Source organism: Rhinolophus ferrumequinum, chromosome 14 (genome assembly GCF_004115265.2).
Source record: "Rhinolophus ferrumequinum isolate MPI-CBG mRhiFer1 chromosome 14, mRhiFer1_v1.p, whole genome shotgun sequence".
NCBI lineage: Eukaryota > Metazoa > Chordata > Mammalia > Chiroptera > Rhinolophidae > Rhinolophus > Rhinolophus ferrumequinum.
The window spans coordinates 45,564,076-45,588,714 of NC_046297.1; the positions used below are offsets into that span (position 1 = coordinate 45,564,076).

At 38.9% G+C, this 24,639-nt stretch overlaps 1 protein-coding gene across 2 annotated transcripts in view; it reads right to left on the reverse strand.

The window, feature by feature from the left end:
- Nucleotides 1-24,639, reverse strand: part of DPYS (dihydropyrimidinase) — a 92,610-nt gene that overhangs the window by 60,805 nt on the left and 7,166 nt on the right. For both annotated transcript variants that reach the window (XM_033126837.1, XM_033126838.1), the window contains exons 2-4: nt 16,453-16,611; nt 13,592-13,771; nt 12,166-12,355 (exon numbers count right to left, since the gene is read on the reverse strand). In XM_033126837.1, coding sequence (XP_032982728.1) covers nt 12,166-12,355; nt 13,592-13,771; nt 16,453-16,611 — 529 coding nt within the window. The remainder of the gene's footprint in view (nt 1-12,165; nt 12,356-13,591; nt 13,772-16,452; nt 16,612-24,639) is intronic.

Sequence of the window (24,639 nt, forward strand, 5' to 3'; positions counted from 1 at the left end):
AAAAACTACTGCTTATTGGGCATTTACTATGTTAGAGTCAATGTGCAATGCATGTTGTGGTTGATGATTGTACCCACTCACTGATATTAGACTTGGCCTTGTGGCTTACTTTGGCCAATACGAATGGAAGTGACACATGCTACTTCCAAGCAGAGGTTGTTAAAAGCACAGTAAGTTTTGCCATCTGCATTTTTCCCTCTGTCATGAGACCAGCAGAGGCTGTTCCTTCAGTGGTGCCTCAAAATGAAGAGAATATGGAGCAGGGGCAGAGCCAACCCACGACGGACATGAGTATGAATGAGAAACGAATCTCTGTAGCTTTAAGCCAATACTATTTTAGATGAATTTGTTACTGCAGTGTAACCTAGCGAAAGCTGGCTGATACATGTGCCATTCTAATGGAATTGTCTCAAAACCCTCTCTAGGAAATGCTATTATTATTTCCATTAAAGATAAGGATAAAGCTTACGGGATTAAAAACTTCTCTACAGTTACATTACATGCATTCGATATAGAAGGAGTGGAGGAGGTAGGATTTGAATCCAGGCATTTGGACTCCAGTGACCCTAACATCTATGTTATACTACCCTGATGACAATTATCATATAGTCACCTGGAGTTCAACTGCAGCGTATCTCTGTCACAAGTAGATTGATAAGCTTTTCACACGCTTAAAAAAAAACAACACAAAAACTTCCTCTGAAAACATATTAAATGAAAAAACACTCAGATAAAATTATAGCCAGAAATGAATATTTTAAAAATCATGCAAATGAGGCCATCAAAAGCACACGCAACGTTAGGAAAGTTAATAGTGCGGAGTGAATTTGAATTTAAAATCAGAATCCTGTCTCTGATTAGCATTTGTCAGAATAATAGATTCCCTGGCATCCACCTGATCATATTCAAGCAGTCATAAAGGAGAGAGCAAAGAGAGTTGGCATACCAAATTAGCTCACTCTAGTTAATCAGATGGCAGATTTTAGTTAAAATCCTGATATATAACTGAAATTATCTGATTTCCTCAGGGAGGACTGAAAGTGGATGACCACCTGCTGCCTGAGTCATACTAAAATGGAATGTAGCACCCTATTATCTCACAGATCATTTCTCCCCCAAACTAGCCACTGTCCTCAAGCTAGTCTAGGAATTTAAAAAAAAAAACATGAAAGCAAGGCTTCCTGCAGCATAACAATCTTTGCTTCTTAAGCAACGAAGGATCAGATTGTGGTCAATAAAAGTTACTCTCCAGGGACTTAGCCACTGCTAAAATCCTTCGCTGTCTTGATGCACACACTCTAGGTGAAGCCCACTCCCCTCTTGTCTCTTATTGTCTGAGACCCAGAAAACGGGAAATACCATTAGTATCTCTTTCTGGTGTGGAACAAAAAGCAATCATTTTTAAAATGAACGAAGAAGTAATGTATTATTCGCTAGAGAGATAACAGGACAGACGCGATATTTTATTTGTAGGAAGGAAGAGACCTTCCTATTCCAAGAGACCTTCTTTCTCGTGCTTGGACAATGACAAACTCGGGAGACTGGCCTGCAGTCACTTTACAAGTTGCCAACTCAAGATTTTCTGCCGCACTCTTCACAGAGGAAAGATCTTTATCACATGTCCTATTCAATCATTTGGCCTATCAAGGTGATATGGAAACACTGTTCCAAAAGTTCTACAATGTTAACAGCCCTCAGGAAAAATTAAAAGTGTCAGCATCTACTAGGACTGTTTTGAAACTAGATAACAAGTAATTTCCTTGGGAGGGCTCGGATCCTTTAAAATGTGACAGCCATTTTTTTGTATACACAACAAGCTCTTCATTAACTGGGCTATTTTCAACTGTCTCTCCACTGAACATCTGTAAATATCAAAAAAAATTAGAAAATGAAAGAGTAAAACTTCCTAATAGCTCTTTCCCATATTTCATAATGGTTCTAAGACATTTTCAAAGGACTAACAGCGTGCAAGAGTAAAAAGGGGAAAGAAAACAAAGGGCCTTATCTAATACACAAATTAGATAATCAAACTGGAAAATTCATCATAACTGTGGGTTCTGTCAGATTTGGGCTGAACATAAAGTAATAATAAAAATAGCTATCTTATATGCGTAGCACTCTATAGTTTGCAAATATAGTTTGGAGGTCATATATCTCATCTGACCTTCATGGCAACCCTCATGCTGGTTTGACAGATGAAACTGATGCTCAATGAGACTAACTAAAATGTCCAAGACACTGGGGTAGTAAAATTGTACACCAGAATTAGAATCCTAGTATTCTGCTAGCATATCACGCATGTGCACTATGTTACTAAGAAAAGTATAATTTTTCATTTCTTGGTAAAGAGCATGTATTTTTAAATGTTTAAGTCAACCACAAGCTATTTGTGGAAATGGCTGAGCAATTTTCCAATTTCCCTTACTAGTTTCATTTACTACGCTTAGCAGGTTGGTAATGAAAAGTGCTATATCTGTCCTTGTCTGGTACTCTCCTGATTACATTTGAGACCAGATGGTTTCAACAACTCTTACGAGATAGTCCGTCTTCATCATTAATCTCCTCTCCCCATCTCAGCAAGTTTCACGTCATGTTGTATCCTGTCTACCCATACCTGTTCTCTCCTTCTTCCTCCATCCTTTGGCTCAAAACCAAAAGAAACTTTGCACTTATGATGCAATCTCCCACTTCAAGGAGTTTTGCCCTCTGGGAGAGTCTAAAGATTTCCAAATAATGAAACATGTCAAAACAATTCAAACTCCCTCCTGACCAGACAACGTGTTTATTAGATAAAAGTGATAGAGCGGATGTTAACACCTTGTCTGGACTGGGGAGCAGAATTTAATCAAGTCCTGAGATCTGTTAGGAAAGGTTGAGAGATGCAGAGAAGCCGACATAGGTGTCCAGGAGTGGAAGCACTGACTACCAAATAGAAAGCCCAACACATTTATAAAAATAATTTTTCCTGGGTTCTCTTTTGATTTAAAATATTGCATTTACAAAGAAAGGAAATAATTGAGAAGGAAAATATATAAAAGCAGCATAATATTCGTAGAGTAGATCACACAGGTCTAGGTTCAAACACTGATTTTGCTTTTTAGTTGGTGACCTTGTGAAAGATGAGTGCTTGCTCTTAGTCTCAGTTTTTCTCATCTGTGAAATGGGATCACAAAATCCATCTAGTATGGCAATTTTGTGAGGATCAAATAAATTAATGGATATAAAAGTACCTAGCATCTTCCCAGGACCATGGAGTCACTTTATGATTTGGACTGAATTATGTCCCTTGCCAAATCCAAATGTTAAGCTCCTAACCCCTAGTATTTCAGAATGTGACTGTATTTGGAGAAAGGGTCCTTTATAGAGGTAATTATGCTAAAATGAGGTCATTAGTGTGAGTCTTAAACCAATATGACGAGGGTCCTTATAAGAAGAGGAAATTTGGACATAGACAAATGTCTAACGGAAGAGACCATGTAAAGACCATGTAAAGACGCAGGGAGAAGACGGTCACCCACAAACTAAGGAAAGAGGCCTGGAACCCATCCTTTCTTCACAGCCCTCAGAAAGAGCCAACCCTGCCAACACTTTGATCTCAGACTTCTAGACTCCAGAATTGTGAGAAAATAAATTTCTATATTTTAAGCCACCCAGCCAGTGGTACTTCGTTACAGCAGCCCCAGCAAACTAGTAAGTTCCACAAATGTTAGTTTCATTATGGCTACACCATTCTACTCTAAAAGGAAAAGTGTTTTCAACTGGCCCATTTTCAACTGCTTTGTAATTGGACAAAAGGTAAATCATTTTGTTGTAAATTTAAAAGACAAGTGGGTGTTCAGATGTACATGTTCAAGAAAGAAAAAAGAAAACCTGACATTCAAATCCACCTTGACTCAGCCACAATTAATCCTTTCTTAGGAATAGCATGAATTACCAAGTATCAGCTCATCACACTCGTGTAAATGAGATTGGGTTTACTGTTTATTCAGCATTTAACAAGCCATGGTCAACATGACAACATGGGGACAGAATGGTCACTTTGTGAACCTTTCTCCCCCTTATTCCCTAAACACAGGAGGAATATATGGGGGGCAGAGTTTAAATAACATGCAAAGTAGGACATCTAAAATCTCTCCATAAGAGAGATGTGTATTTTATAGCAATAAGCCTGGAAAATAAAGCTCTCCACAATAAGGAAAACCAAAACCCAAACCAAACCAAATCACTGTCAGCTACTTGAGAATTAAAATTATCTTAATCATCTTTGCAAATCCAATGCCTGGAACATGGTGTCTACAATATACATGATGTCCAACAACTTTTTTAAGTAAAAAGTATAAAGAAAAATATTTATTAATAAGTTCAAATGAAAGTCACATTTATATCCCAGAGTCAGGAACATGGGGGAAAAAAACAACAACATAGAGTTGAATTTTATTCAGACAAGTTAAAATAAGTTAAACTGGAAACTTAAAAAAAAAAGCATTGAAAATTTCAGTCATAATTAGGAAACAAATATAACAGATACACGCCAAATAGAGCATCAGGTAAGATACTGAGAGAATCACCATCATTCTAAGCAAAGCACCAGAAAAATAGTGAATCATCTGAACAAGAGCAAGTTTTATGAGGAGGTGGAGAAGAGAGGTGAACAATATATTTTTAAAAGACCATTAATAATTCCATATGTCAATATGTGGCAGAAAAGGGACATGTATAATCAAAACCACTCAAACCAAAATAAAAAGCGTCACTGAAGCCAATGGCACATATTGACACATATACTATTTGGACAAAGACTAGACTATGTTGAGTGAAAGAAGTCCGGAGTGGGCAGACTGGAACTTCTACATGTGACACAATTACAGCTGATTTGTCCAATCTTATATGTGGGCTATGGAGCAAAGGAGCAGATTCTGCTTCTGGAAGAAAAGGATAATACTCGAGGGACAGCCTTTTTATTCTTTTGCCTTGTTTTTATAAAAATGGCTTCTCAGAAGAAGGATGGAAACTAACCTAGTTCTAGTTACCCAACTTAGGTTAACTAAGACTTGAAATAAACATGAAATTGAAATTCCTTGCAAAGGCAGCTCCATTTTCAATGGCTTGAACGTGAAAGCTTTTTTCTTTTTCCTATAACCTGCTTTCACTTTTTATCACAGGTGCTGAATGCTAAAACAAAATATCCAGATATGAACACAGGGAAACCTCAAGCTTTGAATAAAAGTTGGTAGACTAAACATGCATTGCTGTCTCTTCCTTTCCAGTTCACATCAAAACCCTGCTGAAAATGTACAAAAGCCATAGCTATGCTGAAAATGAAGGAGGACCCTGGCTGACCAGAGGTTTTGAAACAATTTAGGATGCCAGAAAGCAGATGAGATGGCAATAGCTTATAAAGGTAGGTAGAGGAAGCCACAGCGTGAACTCAAAGTAGTAGAGGGAGTCATGAAAAACATGTCCTGGGAAGCAAAGGGCAGTTAAAGTGAGGGGGAGGAGATGAGCTGGGGCAGTTAGTGCCCACCCCCGGACTCTGCCAGGAAAAAAAATCTTCCTAAGGTGGCATTGATCCTACAGAGCAAAGCCCCCACACCTGAAATTGAAGCTCACTGGTGACCAGGCCCTACTTACAGTCACACAGCTCATGGTCAGGGCTTTCATTTAGGGCTGGGCCTACTCAAGAAACAGACCTGTACAGCAGCAGACGAAGTCCACACCCGCTCCTTACTCTAATCACCTGAACTGTCCAGGCTTGAGTATGAATAGCCCAGGATCACAAGACATTAAAGGAAAAGCAAACAAAAAGAAGGGTCAAGATGTTTAAAAAAACAAAAAACAAAACAAAACAAAAACAAAACAAACAAACAAAAAACAAACCAACAAGCAAACAAAAACTGAAAAATTGACTCAGCAAAGAACAGGGATAATCCAGAAAATAAAATAATTTTCTTTCTTTTTTTTTTATTTTTTTTATCTCCATTAGTAGTCGTCGAGAGATCAAGGAGTTAATGTATCCATTAGAACCAAACAATAGAAAAGGAAACAACTGTTGGGGGGAAAAAGAGTTATCAGAAAACAAGAAAGTTTTCTTGCAAATAAAAATATGATTACCAAAACAAAAAGTTATTAGAAGGACAGAAGAAGTAAACAAAATCCTTTCCTAAAATATAGAACAAAAATTCAAGTTTTTGTTTGTTTTCTTAAAGGTGAAAATAGTTAAGGGACATGAAGGATTTATTTAGGAGATCTGATGGGGGAGTTCCAAGAGAAGGAACAGAGAAAATTAATATGATAGAAATAATAGAAGAAAAAATTCTCAGAATCAAAGATCAGTCTTCAGATTGAAACAGGCCTCTGCACACGAAGGTGAATTTTTAAAAGGCTTATTACTAAATATAGTCTTAATAAAGTTTCTTGACTTCTAAAATGAAGAGGAAATACAAAAATCTTCCAGATGGTGAATAAAGTTAATGACAAGAGGACAAGAATTTTATTGGCATTTGCTTGTTTACCAGCAACACTGGACACCAGAAGAGAATGAAGTGGTGTCCTTACAATTTAGAAGAAAATAATCTGAACCTAGAATTCTATGCCCATTCAAGTTGCCAAACAAGCCTGAGGACAAGGAATCAGAAAATTTACCTTCTATCACTCTTCCTTAAAAAATGACCTGAGGGGGGCGGCTGGATGGCTCAGTTGGTTAGAGCGTGAGCTCTCAACAACAAGGTTGCCAGTTCAATTCCTGCATGGGATGGTGGGCTGCGCCCCCTGTAACTAAAGATTGAAAAGGGCAACTGGACTTGGAGCTGAGCTGCGCCCTCCACAACTAGATTGAAGGACAATGACCTAGAGCTGATGGGTCCTGGAGAAACATAGTTCCCCAATATTCCCCAATAAAATTAAAAAAGAAAAATTACCTGAGAAGCTTCAAGGTAATTCAAGAAAAGGGGAGATATGGGAATCAAGAAACAGTATATCCAGTCTAAGATGCTGTGAAAGGAAATCCTAGGAAGACATCTCTACAGAAGGCTTGAAAAAAAGCTATTAAAAATAAAACAGAAAGTCAGAAGATTCTTCTCCTGTAAAGAATCTAAGCAAGACGAGCTGATTTCACTCAATAGAAGTTGTGATGAAGAAGCCAAAATCTTCATGATACGATAAAGAAGACATATGTTTCTTTTCTGAAGCTATTTTAAAAAGAGCTAATTGTGAAAATTCCAAGAGAAAAAAACTTAACAAGACGATAATGGCCGAAATGTGTAGCAAACTAAAATAAGGCATGCTTTAAATCTTATTGGAGGGCAAGAAAGGAAATCCACGTGACCTTAACACTGGCAATTGCTTCTCCAAGAGTTAATTTTAATGACTTGAGTTTGCACTTCAAGTTAGTGGTATAGATTTCTCTGAGATTCTCTTCTCACTAATTGTTACCACAGAGAAGAATATTTCAATAATCTTATGTTCTAATAGTTCTAAATTTTAGACATAACCTATCGACAAAGCATGGAAGACCAAATTATACAATAGTTATAGCCAACTGTAATGCCATCCATGTAAACATAATAATATAGTTCATAGAAGTCAGGAGGAACAGAGAGGGTAATGCAGGGTCTCTAAATTCCTTTTCAATCTAGTAGAGAATGAAGAGATATAACTAAAAATTATAGCCCAAAACACATAAATTTAATTAATACTATTTGAAGTGACACTTATTACTACTAACAAAACTCAGGAGGTAAGATTTATGTGAGCAAAATTGTTCATTTTTCATATTTCAGAGTCAAGGGATACTATCAAAATTATAAGTCAATACTTACGGATTTATGGTTTAGAATTTTGGAGTTAACCACCAAAAAACTAAAGATAGATATGGTTAAAAATCGCTTGTTCCAGGACTGAGCTGAGGGAGACACTTTCCATTTAATACATTCTTGATCATTTCCATCTCTAGCATGTGTTTTTCTTTTAATAATAATAAAAAATAAGAAAATGATGATAAAAATTTAAATATAAGGCCCAAAAAGAAAACCAATTAAATATAAACTTGATGTTCAGGCTTCCCAACTTTGTAAACTAATTTCTTCTTGAACAGAGTGGAGAGTAACCAAAAGTTTAGGCTTTGGCATCAGATGGACTTGAGCTTGAATTCCAGGTTTAGCACTTACTAATAAAGTGATCTTAGGCTTAATTTACAGAACTTTCCCAAGCCTCAATTTCATCGGTCACAAAACAATGATAAATTTAGCTTGAAGCATTGTTATGACAATTAAAAATGATAATTTATATTAAAATACATTGATGAGATAATATATAATAAAACCCAAAATGTGATAAGCTATTCAAATATGTGCCAGGCACACATTAAGCACTCAACAAACAATGTTGGTTGTTCTAATCATTAAGCCTCATCTTACTGTCTGCTGGGTGTATGGCTGGCAACTCAACAATACAATCAAACTTAATAGCATTTGTATTTCCAGGTAACTAGAATAGAGACAATTAATAATTGGACATCTTTTGTGCCGGCTGGAACAGTGATTCTGAAGCTTTAATATGCATATGAATCACCTAGGGTTCTAGCATATTCTGATTCAGTGGGTCTGGGATGGGGTCCAAGGCTGTGCATTTCCAACAAGCTCTCCGGGGATCGAGCTGCATGCCAAGGACCACACTTTGAGTGGCAAGGCCCTAGATGATAGGTTGGCCTGGAAAATGTATTTACAGTAGGAAATGTTCATATTATAAATCTGTTCCTTGTTTAAACAAGATAGCAATTAATCGATTTGCATTGCTCTTTTATGTTCAGCAATTATGCTAGGTAATAAATGAGTGCAGACAGGGCAAATGAATCTTCCGTACAAGGTCAGTGTGGTCTTGTCACTCTGTACTCCCCAGGGATCTGCCCTTGGGTTGGGTGGTGCAGTCACCATGTGGGTGGTTTGGTGTTGTTTATGTCCCACCCTCCCCTGCTCCCTCCAGGTTCCTGTTTGATCACATGCCTTGATGGCATATGAGGGGTGTCACATTCCAGGGGTGGGAAATCTTTCTTGCTAATTTACTCTGAGAGATCTGCTGCCTCTTTGACAACTGTGCATTAGAGTCTTCTCACAAGTACAATTACAATGAGTCTGACTCAACAAGAATATTTGGGGTGACATTTTAAATATTCCATATTTATAATCCCTTTGGAAAGAAATTGAACAACATCCCCAAAGTGCATATGCATTCACCCTTTGAACCAGCCTTCCCGCTTCTGGGACTCTTCCTTGAGGACAGAACTTTGTGGTAGGCCAAATAATGGCACTGATGTCCATGTCCTAATCCCCATAACCTGTGACTATTACCCTACATGGCAAAAGGGACTTCACAGTTGTGCTTCAATTATGGGCCTTGAGACAGAGAGGTGATCCTGAATCAATGAAGTGGACTCAAGGTAGTCCAAGGGTCCTTAAAGTAGAAGAGAGAGGCAGAAAAGGTCAGAATAATGCAGTGTTCTCCACCCACAATTGCTGGCTTTGAAGATGGAGGAAGGGACTTGAACCAAGGAATTTGGGTGGTTTCTAGAAGCTAGAAAAGGCAAAGAAAGGGACTCCCCTTAGAGCCTCCAGAAAGAACACAGCCCTGCTGATACCTTGGTTTCAGCCCACTGAGACCAGACTTCTGACCTCCAAAACTATAAGATAACAAAATTGTGTTGCTTTAAGTTTGTGGGAATTTGTTAGAACAGTAATAGAAAACTAACACATCTTCCACAAATATGAAGCAGCATATGCATAACGCCATTATTGTGGTTTTATTTATAACAGCTGAAGATAGGAAACAACCCAAATACCCATCATTAGGGAGTAGTTGAACAAATACAGTGCATACTCTGAACCTGTAAAAAAGAATGAGGAAAGTCTCTATACTTGATATGAGCTGAGCTTTAGGACATAATTTTGAGTAGGAAAAAAAAAAGCAAGATAGATGACACTATGTATAGTATTTTACTTTTCATGTAGGGAAGAAAGAAGTAAGAATATATACACATATTCATTTTTTGTAAAGAGAAATACTATAAAGATAGGCCAGAAACAAAATAATAAAAATAATTACTCCTGGAGTGTGGAATGAAGGAGCTAGAGAAGGAAGCAAGATTTCTCTGAGAATACATTCTTAATATATGATTTTGACTTTGGTATCATGTAAATGTTTCACATATTCAAAAAATAAAATAAAATTTAGAAATAATTTAAAATATAATTAAAATATACATACTTAAGTTTTCTGCCTATGATTTACATTCTAAAACTTTCCCTAGACTTTTACTCTGCTCCTAATGGAATTCTATCCCAGTACAAATTAAATACCCAAGATCAAGAAACTGTTTCCTGACAGAACTGTCAAAATTGTAGCTTGCTAGTAGGTTTAGGTTGACCATTTCTGCTGAATTTACCGTTTCTCAAATCATATTCTGACATTATGGATCTGACTGATAGGCTTTGGGACATGGTACATGACTTAGAAAGTACATAATTATAGAATAACCAATTTCATAGCGTTAGCAACCGCGCCATCTGGTGGCAAAACGTAATGCTATAACATTAACATTTCAGGATTTTCTTTTTGAAGTTTTGTGCTCTTTCATACTGAAATGACATTATATGTCGGGGGAAAGCAACCAGAAATGGTTGGTAGTAAGACCTTATTAGCTGCTGTGTGAAACTGAGTTTACTCTTAACACAAAATATTGATGGCTTGCATTTTAAAAATGCATTTGGCTAGCACAAAATCCTTATTGAAACTTCACGTTACAAGAACAAATTTTGAAAAAAATTATTTTAGTGTCAATTATAGACATGCCAAATCTATTTTCATAATTTTTATAATCCATATTATAAAAATTCAGCCAGTTTCAGTTTACACAAACAAACAACCAGAATGATTTTTATAAGACTATTTCTGATTATCCAGGCTCCTAAAAGTTAGCACATCCCAGGAGGGTCTACGTCAAGGAATAAAATTCACCTCGTTTTTCATCCTTCCTTTACCAGTACTGGCAAATGAGTGAAATTATTTTTCTATCCAATTCTAATCAAAAACAGATTTTTCCCATGGAACAAGATGGAAGAAACATAATGATTGTAGATGTCGTAACAAGTCTCGGTTGCCCAAAGTTATATGTGAAGAAATAAACTCCTATCTTAATTTTTTTTAAAGGAGATTTTCTCTTTCTTTTATAATGATTACTTACATATTAAATTGAACTAAGGAACTGAGGCAATTAGGCAATTGGAGTAAAAATTGTCGAGAGCTGCTGCAACACACAGGCTCTGAATCTGGTGCAGGAAGAGCTTTGGAACTTCAGAAGCTCTCCACATACCCCCACAGAGGCAGTGCCCTATGACCCAGGTGAACTGGTCACAGAGGACAAGCCCGCCTTCCAGGAAATCTGCCCCCCCCCATTGTGTGAGAAGCCGGAATAGTGCAGAGAAAATATAATACTACAGTGTGAGAGAGAGTAAAAGGCTGCAGTTGGAGAGAAAATAAAACATTCTACCAACACCTACTGGAAAACAAAAGAAAGACCTCTTTCTATCAACTGTTGCAGAACCCACTCCTGTAGATGTCTAGGAAGAGAAATAATAAATCATGAATTGCCATAAAGAAAAACAAATTGTCATAAAAATACGATTTGGATAACTGCTTCAATCGCATCAACACCCAAGTTGCTATGAGACAAGTCGATTCAATTCAAAAGAAATTTGTTGTGCCCTGCACTGCCCTGATCCAGGTACTTGGAGGGATGGTGGAGGTGCCTAACAGACAGACAGAGAAGCTTCTTTAGAGTTAACTGGAGAGTTTGCACTTGACCATCGGATTAGAAAATGGGATACTAGTGGCATTAAGGGTGGGAGTTGTGGCTGAAGGAAATGTCTTGAGGGTCTAAGGATGGCAAAGAAATAACCTGAAGGAAGAGAAGCAGTCATGACGGTGAGCAAAAAAAGAGAACAACAACAGACATGCATAAGGATGGAAGAAAACAGAAAAGACGATAAGGGAGGAAGAACAGTTGTGGAAATTCATGTGCAACTTTCTCAAAAGCAAAAGAGAGGTTGCAGGTATTTTACCTGACTCTTTAGCTAATACGGAGTTACAAGTGAGGTTAGATAGTTCAGGAATTACCATCTCTCCTTGCGTCTGCTACCACCTTTGCTGCAGACTTGCTCATCACGTGCACGATGTAGAGAGGGCAGTTCACGGAGCTGGCAATGGTGATAGCTCTCAGTGTGGCCTCTGCCTCCACGGCTTCTGGCCGGCACAGCTCATGGCCCTCGGGGCCTGTTATCCCCAATGCCAGCATCTTCTTTGCTCCCTAAAAAGGCAGCAGGAACATAAACATGTGCAAGGAAGGTTGACAAATGCCATTATTGTATCGTAAAATAAATACCCTGACAGGCTTTTGGATCTGTTAGGCATAGGTGTGTGTGCGAAAGTGTGTATATACAAAGCATTAGGTAAAAATAAATTTCATACTCTGATAGTATATGTAAAATTTTCTTATACATATTTCACAAATTATCATGATTGAAAGGTGAAAAAGATAGGAGGTTAGTTCTACTCACATCCTTTGAAAAGTAGTGTTTATATTTAAGACTTACTGGTTCATTTAAGACTTACAGAACAAACAAAATAAAATGAAATACGCTAATCTCCAATCCTGGATCCTTGCTGAAGTGAATCATGGTGTTATATTATGTAGTTACCGCTACTTTTTACTGAATCAATCTTCACTGTCCTCTCCCCCAACCCACTGAAGGATATTGGACCAGTTATTGCCCCTCTCTGAAAGGTTATTTCTTCCTTATAAGAAAAGCAGGAAATCAAGGCTCCAAGTGGAAAACGACTCGCCCTGTGTCACACAGCTAGGAAGTAGTGAGTCAAGTGTAAACCCTGGTCTGTTTGAGTTTACAGCTCACGTTCTCCTCTCATCCCCTACTGCCTCCTGACCACCAAGCCTCAGTCTCACTGACTTTAATGGGAAATGAGCCTAGGGAGAGAAAAACTTCAGCTAACATAAAGAATAAGAGACAGCTCTTTAAATCTTGCAGATGGTGCAGCCTTCGGGTATTAATAATAGAACTAATATGAGAAATAAATATCATCTAGATTCCTCCAAAGTGCATTTTAATACCCAGTTTCTGAAAAGAGTGGGACTTTAACAGCTACCTAATACCCTACTTAAGTCATCAGATTAAGCCGATGCTCACATTTTGGAATTCCAAACCAGCAGCCTGAGGTAGCAAAAAAAAAAAAAAAAAAAAAAAAAAAAATAGTGTTGGGCTACACAAAGAAAAATATTTGTGTTTTTACAAAAAAACATGCTTGAGATCTAGTAGCTGGTTTTAAAGGGGGAAATTCTCATTTAAATGTGTAACCTGAATAAAACTCAGAGTAGGGACTCAAGGAAACCAACTAAGTGTTTTCCAAACCGCAGAAAATTCATTTCTTCCAGTGCATTACATGAGTTTACCTACTTAGGGCCAATCGCCTTCACCTTAAGTTATGGTCATTTTCATTTCTGGAGATGCTTTGGAATGCAGTTGCTTACCTCTGCAATTAGGTCTCCATTTTCCGCGTGGACCTGAGCAATTGCTCCAATTTCCTTGCACTGAGAGAAGGCCGCGTACATCTCCACATCTCTCAACATATACAGATCTTTATATGCCATAAACATCTTGAAAGAGTTCACACCTTTCTCTTGGGTAAGGATTTTCATTTCTTCTTTAACCTAAAAGGGAATAACAATAAGAAAAAAGTAACAATAAGAAAAAAGTAAAAAAAATAACAATAAAAAAAATTATCTTTCACTTAAAGACAATTTCAACGTTCTCTAAAACATCGTATTCACGAGAGAATTAAGGAAAACAAGGACAACAGTTTAATTCCAGAAAAAATGTAATTAAAGTCTTGATCTTTCCCCCATTTTAGATCCACATTTCAGCCTACGAATTGCTGCTGATACAATACTGTAAATAGTGAAAGAGTTAATAGTGTTACTGAGCCCCATTTTTTAGAAAACCTTTTCTATAATTTCAAATTTTCTACCATGAGTGTATTACTTTTTATAGTCAGAAAAAAATGCTTTGAACATTATTAGCATATTCACATGATGGGCTTCCAAAGGAATGTACAATCTGCATTGCTCAAATGAAATACCTATTAGTCGCTGAGTAGAAGAGCCTTTCTGAAGGTGACCTTGTTCATCACCCCTCTCATCCACATCTGTGAGTAAGTCCCATTATGTGACTCTCAGGCACGGTAGCCTAAGCCTTGCGACTCCAAAAGTGTTGTACCTGAACCAGCCACATCAGCATCACTTACTTGGGAGCTTGCTTGAAATGCAGCATCTCAGGCCCCACCTAGACCTACTATTATGAGTTGACTTGTGTCCCCCCAAAATTCATATGTTGATCCCCTAACTTCCAGTACCAAATGTGACCTAATTTGAAAATATGGGCAATGCAGATGTAATTAGTTAAGATGAGGTCATTAGGGGTAGGCTCGAATCCAATAAGACTAGTGTCCTTATTAAAAGGAGAAATTTAGACACAGACATGCACACAGGGAGAACACAACGAGAAGATGAAGGCAGAGATGGGGTGATTCTGCAAAGTAAGGAACACCGAAGATTGCCAGTAAACTACCAGAGGCATGGAACAGATTCTCCCTCGCAGGCCTCTGAAGGAACCAACCTGCCCACACCTTGCTCTTGGACTTCTAGTCTCTAGAACTGTGAGACAATACATTTCTATTGTTTAAGTCCCCCAGTCTATGGCACATTGTTACAGATGCCCAAGCAAACTAATACACCTACTTAACAAAATCTATATTTTTAACAATAATGACCAGGTAACATTTGCATATTTAAGTGTGAGGATCACTGGTAAGGGTAAACATCATCACTATTGCTCTATCTTATACAATAAGAGAGGGAGGAATGTAGGGTGGTAGAAAAGAAGAAAGGCAGGAAGGCCCTAAAAGGCCCTAAAAGAGATCAGACGCATCACTTAGAATGACATTTTCGTAGAAAAATTAACTTTAGCTGTGGACTATAAACCTGGCTATTATATTTGCTGAACTATCTGTTAAAGATTGATTACTTGTTTTATATTAACTTGGTGTCTAAAGACCAATTTTTAGGGGAAGTGGGGACATAAATTACATGGTAACTTCAAATAAAGTCACCTTGTGAACCCTTCCTGGTAAAAAGATTTCTAAATTAAGTCCAATGTGGAAAAACATGTTGTTGATTTAAATCACAAGTAAAAAATTTTTTCTAAAGTACACACACAAATGTATAGGGGGAGAAATGAACACATTTTAACCTCTCTCAAAACTATCTTTCTTATCTGAATCGTGTTAACATTTGTGCCATGGCCTAAGTAATTAGCAGACATGGAAGGGTGCTTTGAGCTCCATTTACGAAATGATTTGACCAGGTGGTGATATTAGCAGAGCAGTGTAGAAAGAGCACCGGGTTACGAGACAGATGGGAGAAGAAGGCCTTGAAAACGTTTCCAGTCTGTCCTTTCCTCTTTCAAGTGCACAGGAGGGGAAAAAAAGCGGAGTGGGAGGGTGGGGGAGATGGCTAACAGTGGAAATGGAAGCATCCAGTTTTAATGGGAATTTCCTTGGTTTTTCTCCCAAAATTAAACATTTCTAATTGAAGTTCTAATCTGTTGGAAAATACTATTTTAAAAGAGTCTGGAGGGCAGCCGGATGGCTCAGTTGGTTAGCGGGTGAAATCTGAGCAACAGGGTCGCCGGTTCGATTCCCACATAGGCCAGTGAGCTGCACCCTCCACAACTAGATTGAAGACAATGAGCTGCTGCTGAGCTTCCGGAGGGGCGGCCAATGGCTCAGTTGGTTGGAGGGTGAGCTCTCAACAACAAGGTTGCCAGTTTAATTCCCACATGGGATGGTGGGTTGCGTTCCCTGCAACTAAAGATTGAAAATGGCAACTGGACTTGGAGCTGAGCTGCTCCCTCCACAACTAGATTGAAGGACAACGACTTGGAGCTGATGGGCCCGAGAGAAACACACTGTTCCCCAACATTCTCCAATTAAAAAAAAAAAAGAGTCTGTAAATGTGGAAATTGAGAAAAAGGGAGATGGGTACTTTTAAAAATTACATGCCATGAATTAAATATTAGAAAAGGCTATTGTGAATTATGAAGGATTTTTGCTATCATCTATATATGATTTTTTAAAAATAGTTCCCAGGATTCAAAATTCAAAAGGTACAAAAGACCATGCAATGAAAAGTCTTCCCTCCAATTCTGAACTCCAGTCATCCAGGAAGCAACCAACATCCCACTTTCTTATGTTTTGACATTATCAGCTTCTTGATCTTGTACAGAGAAAGGAGTAGGGGCTAAATGGAAGAAATTGAAGCCCTAAGTGGTTCACCTGGTCACTCCACCATGTCACTGCCACGTGAAGGCTGTAGTCGCAGCAGACTTTGGGATCAGCCCAGCTTCGCCAGGTCTCGAAGGCCTGGATGAGGGAACCGCCTTTCTGAGGAATGGCAAAATCGATGATCATGGTGGTGCCTCCTGCCAGAGCAGCCTGGAATCACAAGGGGGTTTCAATAAATGAGCCATCAATTTTCTACGTAAGTCATTTATCTCCTTGAACAATATGCATTTGCAGGCCAGACCGGTGGCTCAGGTAGTTAGGAGTCCCAACGCTGAGGTTGCCAGTTCAGTCCCCACATGGGCCAGTGAGCTGCGCCCTCTACAGCTAAGATTGTGAACAACGGCGCTCCCTGGAACTGAGCTGCGGAGGGCTCTGCCTCAGCCCAGGGGAGGGCAAGACTCATAATACCAGCATGGGCCAGGGAGCTGCGTCCTACACAACTAGACTGAGAAACAACAGCTTGAAGGGGGGTCCCCACCTTCAAGAAGAAATAAAAAAAATGCATTTGCAAGCACTTGGGCAAACTTGATGGGTCCCGGAAATTGCACAAAGATGCTGCCTTTAAAAAACCCAGAGGGACACAAGTAGAGTGCATAAGTTAAAGTTTGAAGTATTAAAACTGCTGGAATTGCTTCTGTAAAAAGAATGGCATGTCTCATGAAATAAAAATGACTTTGACCCAAAGAAAACAGAGGGAGGACAATAAAGAAAAACTAAAATGGAAAAAGTGAATATTCAAATTTTTTTCTTCTCTAGAAAACTATATTCATTATTGAAAATCCCATTTCATTAGAATCAATCTTGGTGACTTGTGTTTCCAACTGCACTGTGGTCTGTGCAGAATCCTGAAAGATTCAACATGATTCCCACTTCATCTTCATTCCCCACAACCAACCGGTGATCCTCCCATCTTTTCTTAATTCCTATCTACCCCTCTAATCCATCCCCAAGGCTCTAGTCTTCGTTCAGACTCTTCTCATCCCTCACCTCGTATTTATATCTCCAGTTTAATTCTCACTACCTCCAATAAAAACCCATTCGTTGCAACTAGTGGGATGTCCCTAGCATGGATGTGACCCTTTGACTCCAAAGCTTAAAACTGAATGCTTCTCACCGCCTCTGGAATAAAATTTAATCTTCTTAGCATGGTCCACAAGGCCCTACAAGATCTGTCTCAACTCTTATATTCTCCTTGGCATATTCCATTACATTACGATTAATTTTAACACCAAGTGTCTTGACTAATTATTGAAATTGATTTTATTTAAACTAAAATCACAAAGTGGTTAATGTGCTTTCAACTGTTGTATTCAAATAACGCAGGTGAAGAAAACAAACAGGCAGAGTATACTAGTGCAGTCGTTGAGGGCCCCAGCCAAGGAGGCTTATTGGATCCAGGGCACAAAGCTGAGATTCAACACTTATCAGCCTTGATTCCCTGAACAGTTTCCTCCCTTCCTTCCTCCCTTCTTTTCTTCCTTCCTTTCTTCCTTCCTTCCTTCCTTCCTTCCTTCCTTCCTTCCTTCCTTCCTTCCTTCCTTCCTTCTTTCTTTCGATGTATTCTATATTTTATATCTTTTTTATATGTTTTATAGTCTATTTCTTTTTTTAATATCTAGTTTTCCTGAGCATGGAAGAAAAAAGAATGCTTTTATTATTTTCCCCAGCTTTATTGAGATATAATTGACATATCACACAGTTTAAGTTTAAGTTGTACATGTGTTGACTTGATAAACTTCTATATTGTGAAATCATTATCCCTGTAGAGTTAGTTAACACCTCCATCACCTCACATAATTACTATTTCTTTTTTTGTGTGGTGATAACATTTTTTACTCTCTTAGCAACTTTCAATTATTAACTCTAGGCAGCACGCTGTATTACATACATCCCCAGGACTTATTAATCTTATAATTAGAAATCTCTATCCCTTGACCAATAGCTCCCCATTCCCCCCACCCCAAGCCGCAGGTAACCACCATTCTACTCTCTGCTTCTATAAGTTTGTTTGTTTGTGTTTTAGATAGATTGCTCATATAAGTGATATCATACAATATTTGTCTTTCTCTGACTTATTGCACTTAGCGCAATGCCTTCAAGGTCTGTCTATGCAGGATATCCTTCGTTCTCATGGCTGAAATGTATATATATATATATATATATACACACATACATATATATACAAATATATATTCATATATATATATTATATATATATATATAATATATATATATATATATTCTCACATTTCCTTTATTCATTCATCCATAGACGGAACATTAGGTCATTTCTGTATCTTGGCTATTGTAAATAATGCTGTAATAAATAGGGGAGTGCAGACATCAGTGATTTCTTAACATCTGTGTGTCTTTGATTCCTCATCTGCAAAGTGAGGACAGTAATTGTACCTAAACCATAGGGTTGTGAGGAAAATTAAATTGAAGTGATGTATATAAAGGGCTTAACATGGTATTTGACTCATGGTAAGTGCTTTATAAGCTTCAGCTCATGAGGCATCATAAGCCTTTTCACTATTGCTCTAGAATTAGGAATTTTTCCATTTTTCAAACATTGTCTTATCTCACCACTAGAAATGTGGTCATGTTACAACACAGAAGGGGGTGCTACCAGCCTCTCTCCCAGGTCCCTCCAACTGCACCCCCATCACCCTCTCCCCACAGCCCCCCAGAAATACCAAGTGCTTCTATGTCCCACCTGGTATACTAGCTCTCTTCTATTAATACCTCCTTTTTCTTGCTTATTTAGATGGATCTTTTTTTTTTAAATCACTTGGCCTCACTCCAATTCTTTTTGCTCTCAAAAATATCTTTTTTGTACAAGATCCTGTACTTTGTTTCTACCTTTAGATAACATTGACTTACTCATGCAAAACAATACATATTTGCATCTCTTAAGAAATCCCTATTGTTGTAATGACAATACCAAGAAAAATTAATCAGGCTGTGTATTTTTATCTAAATGCAGATGAGTCTTCTCACCTTCTTCCTTCTTAAAGTGTCTTGCTTATGCGATACAAACATCCGTTGAGGATGAAAGGATTTTTCTAATACAAAATGCTATTAATTAAAATGTTAGAAGCAAGTACTTCTTTCATATCTACTGAACTAGAAAATCAAGCTTAAAGAATTATTCTTTCCATTCTTTCCATATTAAAAATCTAACACCTGCAGGATGTGGGGAAACTAGATACATGGTGGTAGAAACACAAATAAAATGGTGCAGCACTTTGAAAAACAGTCTGGCAGTTCCTCAGGGAGATAAACGCAGAGTTACCACATGACCCAACAATTCTACTCATAGGAATATATCAAAAGAAATGAAAACATGTCCACACAAAAACATGTACATGAATATTCAGAGCAGCACTATCCATACTAGCCAAAAAGTGGAAACCACCCAAATGTCCATCAACTGATAAATGGATAAACAAAGTGTGGTATATGCATACAATGGAATATTATTTGGCCATAAGAAGAAATAAAGTTCTGATACATGCCACAACATGAATGAGGCTTGAAAATATTAAGCTAAGCGAAAGAAGCCAATCAGAAAAGATCATATATTATATGACTCCATTCACATGAGACATCCGTAAAAGGCAATTCCATAGAGACACTAAGTAGAGTAGTGGTTGCCTAGGTCTGGAGAGGTTGGGGAGAGTTGGGTGATGGCTAAAGAGTACAACGTTTCTTTTTGGGGTGATAAAATGTTCTAAAATTGATTGTGGTGATGGTTGCACAACTCTATGAGTATACTAAAAACCACTGAATGGTACACTTTAAATGGCTGAATTGTATTGTATATGAATTACACGTTAATAAAATTGTTACTAAAACAAAAAAAGCCTACCACATGCAAGTCATTACACGGATTGAGGGCACTGGGAGGACATATAAATTATCAAAGATCCTGCCCTCAGGGCGTTTATAGTCTAAGGGGGGAGATGGAAATATGAAGAAATAATTATAAAATACTCACATTGTAATAAAGGTAGAAAGTATACTTCTATAATAAATGGTAGTATAGGAAATGCTAAAGGGAAGTAAAAATTGCTAAGCTCCTTAGAAGAGATCCAGGCAAAAGACTACTGGGAATTCGGAGGGAAAGATCAACTCAGAGATCAGAAGAGGCCTGGTTTGAAATTAGCATTAGGACAACAGGATAATAATATCTAACTTGTAGCGAGCGCTTATTGTGTGCCAGGAACTATTCGGATGTTCTAGGTGTTTTAACTGGTGTAATCATCCCACCAGCTCTGCGGCGGGTAGTATCATTGACCCCATTCCAGAGTTCAGAAAACTGAATACAACACCATTAAATAACTTGCCCAAAGTCTCACAGCCACGAGTGACAAAGGCAGGATTGGAACCAGGTCATCAGCTCCAGAGCCTGCGCTTTCAGAACAGCCAACAGCACAGGGGAAGCTCTGAGGAAGGGGCCCATGAGGAAGAGGCAACAATTCAGCAGAAAAGTGGGAAAGGGCAGAATCAAGATGACAGGGGACGGTGCAAAGCGATAGCTTCCGGAGGAGGAAGGTGGGGCAGTGGCTGTGCGTAGGGCTGACAGGAGCCCCTGAGCACAGTCTGATTGGGATGACTCAGAGGGTGGCAGAGGAGGAGACACAGGAGGGGAGTCGGTCTGGCATTTGGAGGGAGCATGAGCTCCCCGTGGAACATCCTGAGTGTGAGGTGCCCGAGCACATGTCCACTTGGTGTATTTGCAGACTGAACAATGTAGACCGGGCATTGAAGAGCAATCAAGGGCAGGAGAAAGATGTGGCAGTCGCCTTGGAGAGGATGCCTGCCAGAGGGGTCCTGAGGGTGGCGGAGATGACCAGGGAAACAGAAACAAGACATAGGAGCCTTGATAACATACCGACATGACACTTAGCGTGAAAACGAAGCAGTATTGAGCCAAGATGAAACGTTTACAGCGGCTTTCTACGTGGCATCACTATAAGTTGTTTTAATCTCCCTCCACTTAAATTTTGTTTTCAGTATTTGCTACATTTTCTATAACTGAGCATAACTTATAGCTACAAGTACATGTATGTGCTATATAAGTACACAGACTGCTTACGATCTTCTTACTAGACTGAAGATATGATGGTCAAAGGGCCATTTTATAAAAAAAACTACAGCAGATTGAAATTCCTGGGGCTACAATGTGCAAGCTCCTGAATAAGAATTTATCACATGTGCACCACCTCCCTAATTAACCAGGCGCAGGAGAGGGAGAGGAGAGGAGCAGCCACTTGTCTTTTCTTTGTCTCTTCTTGTTCTGTTTCTCCTCTCCACTCCTCCTCCCTCTATTCCCCCTCACAATGGGAAAAAATGTAAAGAAACTATACTGAATGGGAGAGTATAGCCTGGGCCAGTGTGAGCAAATGGATGAAAAAGAGAATCTGCCTTTTTCCAAACCACTGGCACGTTAGCCACTCGCCACAGGGATCCTGGCTGTGACCCTGGGTCTTGGCAAACAGCTGCCAGGCACTGTCGGTACCTCAACCTCCTCTTGAACCTCTTTCTTCCTCCTGCCTCTTCTGGTCTTTCTGTCCACCCAGGGTCCTTGGGCTGCCCAAAGTTATCTCAAATCCGCAAATATTATTTCCAGATCTAAAATGTTCTCTTCTTTCCACTGGATGCAAGAAGCCACATGCTAGAGCTGCAGAACTGTAATCCCAATTACAGTGGACTCCCCAAACTGTGGAAGATACCTGCTCCTCTCAAGAGTTACTTGCTTCTTGAAAGAGGCATTTGTTCAACTGTCCAGTTCCGCGTTATGCCTCTTATACTCATTAGCTCATTTAATTAAACCTTGCGACAGGCCCGTGAGGTAGGAAGTGCTTTTCTTATTTTACAGTTGAGGATACTGAGGCTGAGACATTAAATGACTCTCCAAGGTCACATAGCTGGTAAATTCTCATTGGTAACAAACATGGAGGAAGATACAACTTTGAGCCAGAGGACTTCCAGTCAGCCTACTCTGGGCCGCAACCCCATGTGGGCTGCTCCCCCTTCGCTGATCTTCCATTTAGTGTGATCTTCTTTCCAGCCTGGGGCTCCAAGTCATCAGTGAGGATGACCGGGAGACATGCACAGGTTGGTAAAATGAATCAAGCATTTAGGAACCAGAAGCCACACAAAACAAGACAAATCCTATCAAACTATGAATTATAAATTCACAAATAAAATGCAATTTTATTAAGCTCACGTAATGTTCATCACTGTGACAATCGCTATTGAAATAATGTGCCGCTGAAAGGTTTATAAGGAACGGCCCTGGACTAGTGCTTCTTTGCCTTCGCACAACTGTCATCCATGGGAAAACCCACTTTATCTACCAAACCACTGGTCAGAACATCACATTCCCAGCCCACCTTAGAGATCTTCAGTATTTGTTTAATTTCTTTTAACATCAGATGCTTCTAGATGCACTTCACAAAGGGTTCCTCAGGATTTACTTAACATTTGAAGAATGAAGAGAGCTTAGGAGAAGTAGAACCAGTAAAGGGTGAACATTTCTTTCATAGTTCTACACAAAACATAATTGTTTCCTCTGTTTTTACTGCTGATTGACTTTGCTCCATTTTTATTTGTACTGAGCTAAACAAAATGCATTTACCTTTTCTAATCTGGGCTCATAAATCAATTCTTTCAGCTCCTAATTACTTTGGCTGCTTTCCCTTGAAATACTTCCAGTTTATCTAAAACCTTCTTTTGTGCAGAGTAGAGCATGTGCTGTCTCAGGTGCAAATATGATAGAATATAAATTGAGATAAACTCTAACCAACAGTGGGGTCATAATATTACATAACACGAGATTTTATTTAAGAATGCATTAGGTTGCAAATCATTATTGCAAGCATCCCAAGCATTTTTTTTCCTTTTTATGGTGTCACCAAATTTTCATTTCTAAGCTCATCCTAAAACAAGTGACCCTGCTTCACTAAAAATCAATCGCAGAACATGCTCAACCCAAATAAAACCAAAAGAAGTCCAACAGTACATTTGAGCTGGAGGGAGGAAAACACTGGGCTGAATTTTCAGCTTTCTCATAGTCACTAAGACTTAGGAAAACAAACTTCAGGACCCCAATTTGTCTTCCAACTCCAGAAAACACATTCAGCTTTGTAAAGAGGTCTTCCACATTGCCTCTCCTTGTCTCCCAAGTTTGAAATATTAAGCACACCATCATCCATCTAACTGTGCAAACCAGACTTGAGAGTCACCCTGGACCTTTACCTCTCTTCTTTCCTACATCCCCAAATCCAATCCATCAGCACCCCAGGCTACCTTCTACACACGCCACGAGTCTACCTCCTGCATCTTCACCGCCACTGCACTGCCCTGTGCCCCTTTTATCTTCTAACTAGACTAGTAGCCTCTTCATTGTCACCTGGTCCCCAGCCTTGCTTGCCACTTCCAATCTTTCATTGACTTCCCTTTGCTCTTAGGATAAAGAAAAGACAATTATTATACAATCCTTTAAGGCCCGGCATGAGCTGAACTTTGGCTACTTCCTTAGCTTTCTATTGAGTCACATCCCCACCTCCCACACTCCCAGTTCATCCACTCCATTCCAGTGGCACTATTCCTCCCTCTCCTTGGAGTGCTCTGAGCTCATTTCTACCTCAGAGACAGAGGTCACTCATGTCTTCCCTCCTTGGCTCCTCCTCTCCTTAGTCCAGTGAATCTTAACCCGGGCCGCATACTAGCATCATCTAGGGAACTTTTAAACCATCCCCCAATGATTCTGATGCAATTGATGTAATTTCTGATGCATCTCTGTATGCCCTGTGCCTATTACAGTGCCTGGTACATAAATAGTCTTTAAATGTTTACGGGAGAAACAAATGGAGAAAGGGATCAATGAATTTTCCCCAAAACCTACGAGTTGGAATGATTATGATGGTTCACTTTTTCAATGGCAAAATGGAAAAGGAGTGTAAGTGGCATATTAATGTAAGATTTTTCATTTCTCAAAAATATGGCTAGCCCTGGCCATGTAGTTGCCTGGATCCTTCTATGAAAATGTTAATATGGAATGTAGATCTTGAGTTGAATTTGAAAGATGGATGCTCAGTTTTGCCCAAAACACATTACCTCCTCCGTGTTAACTAGGACTTCTAATAGGACAAAATTACAGTTTATTTC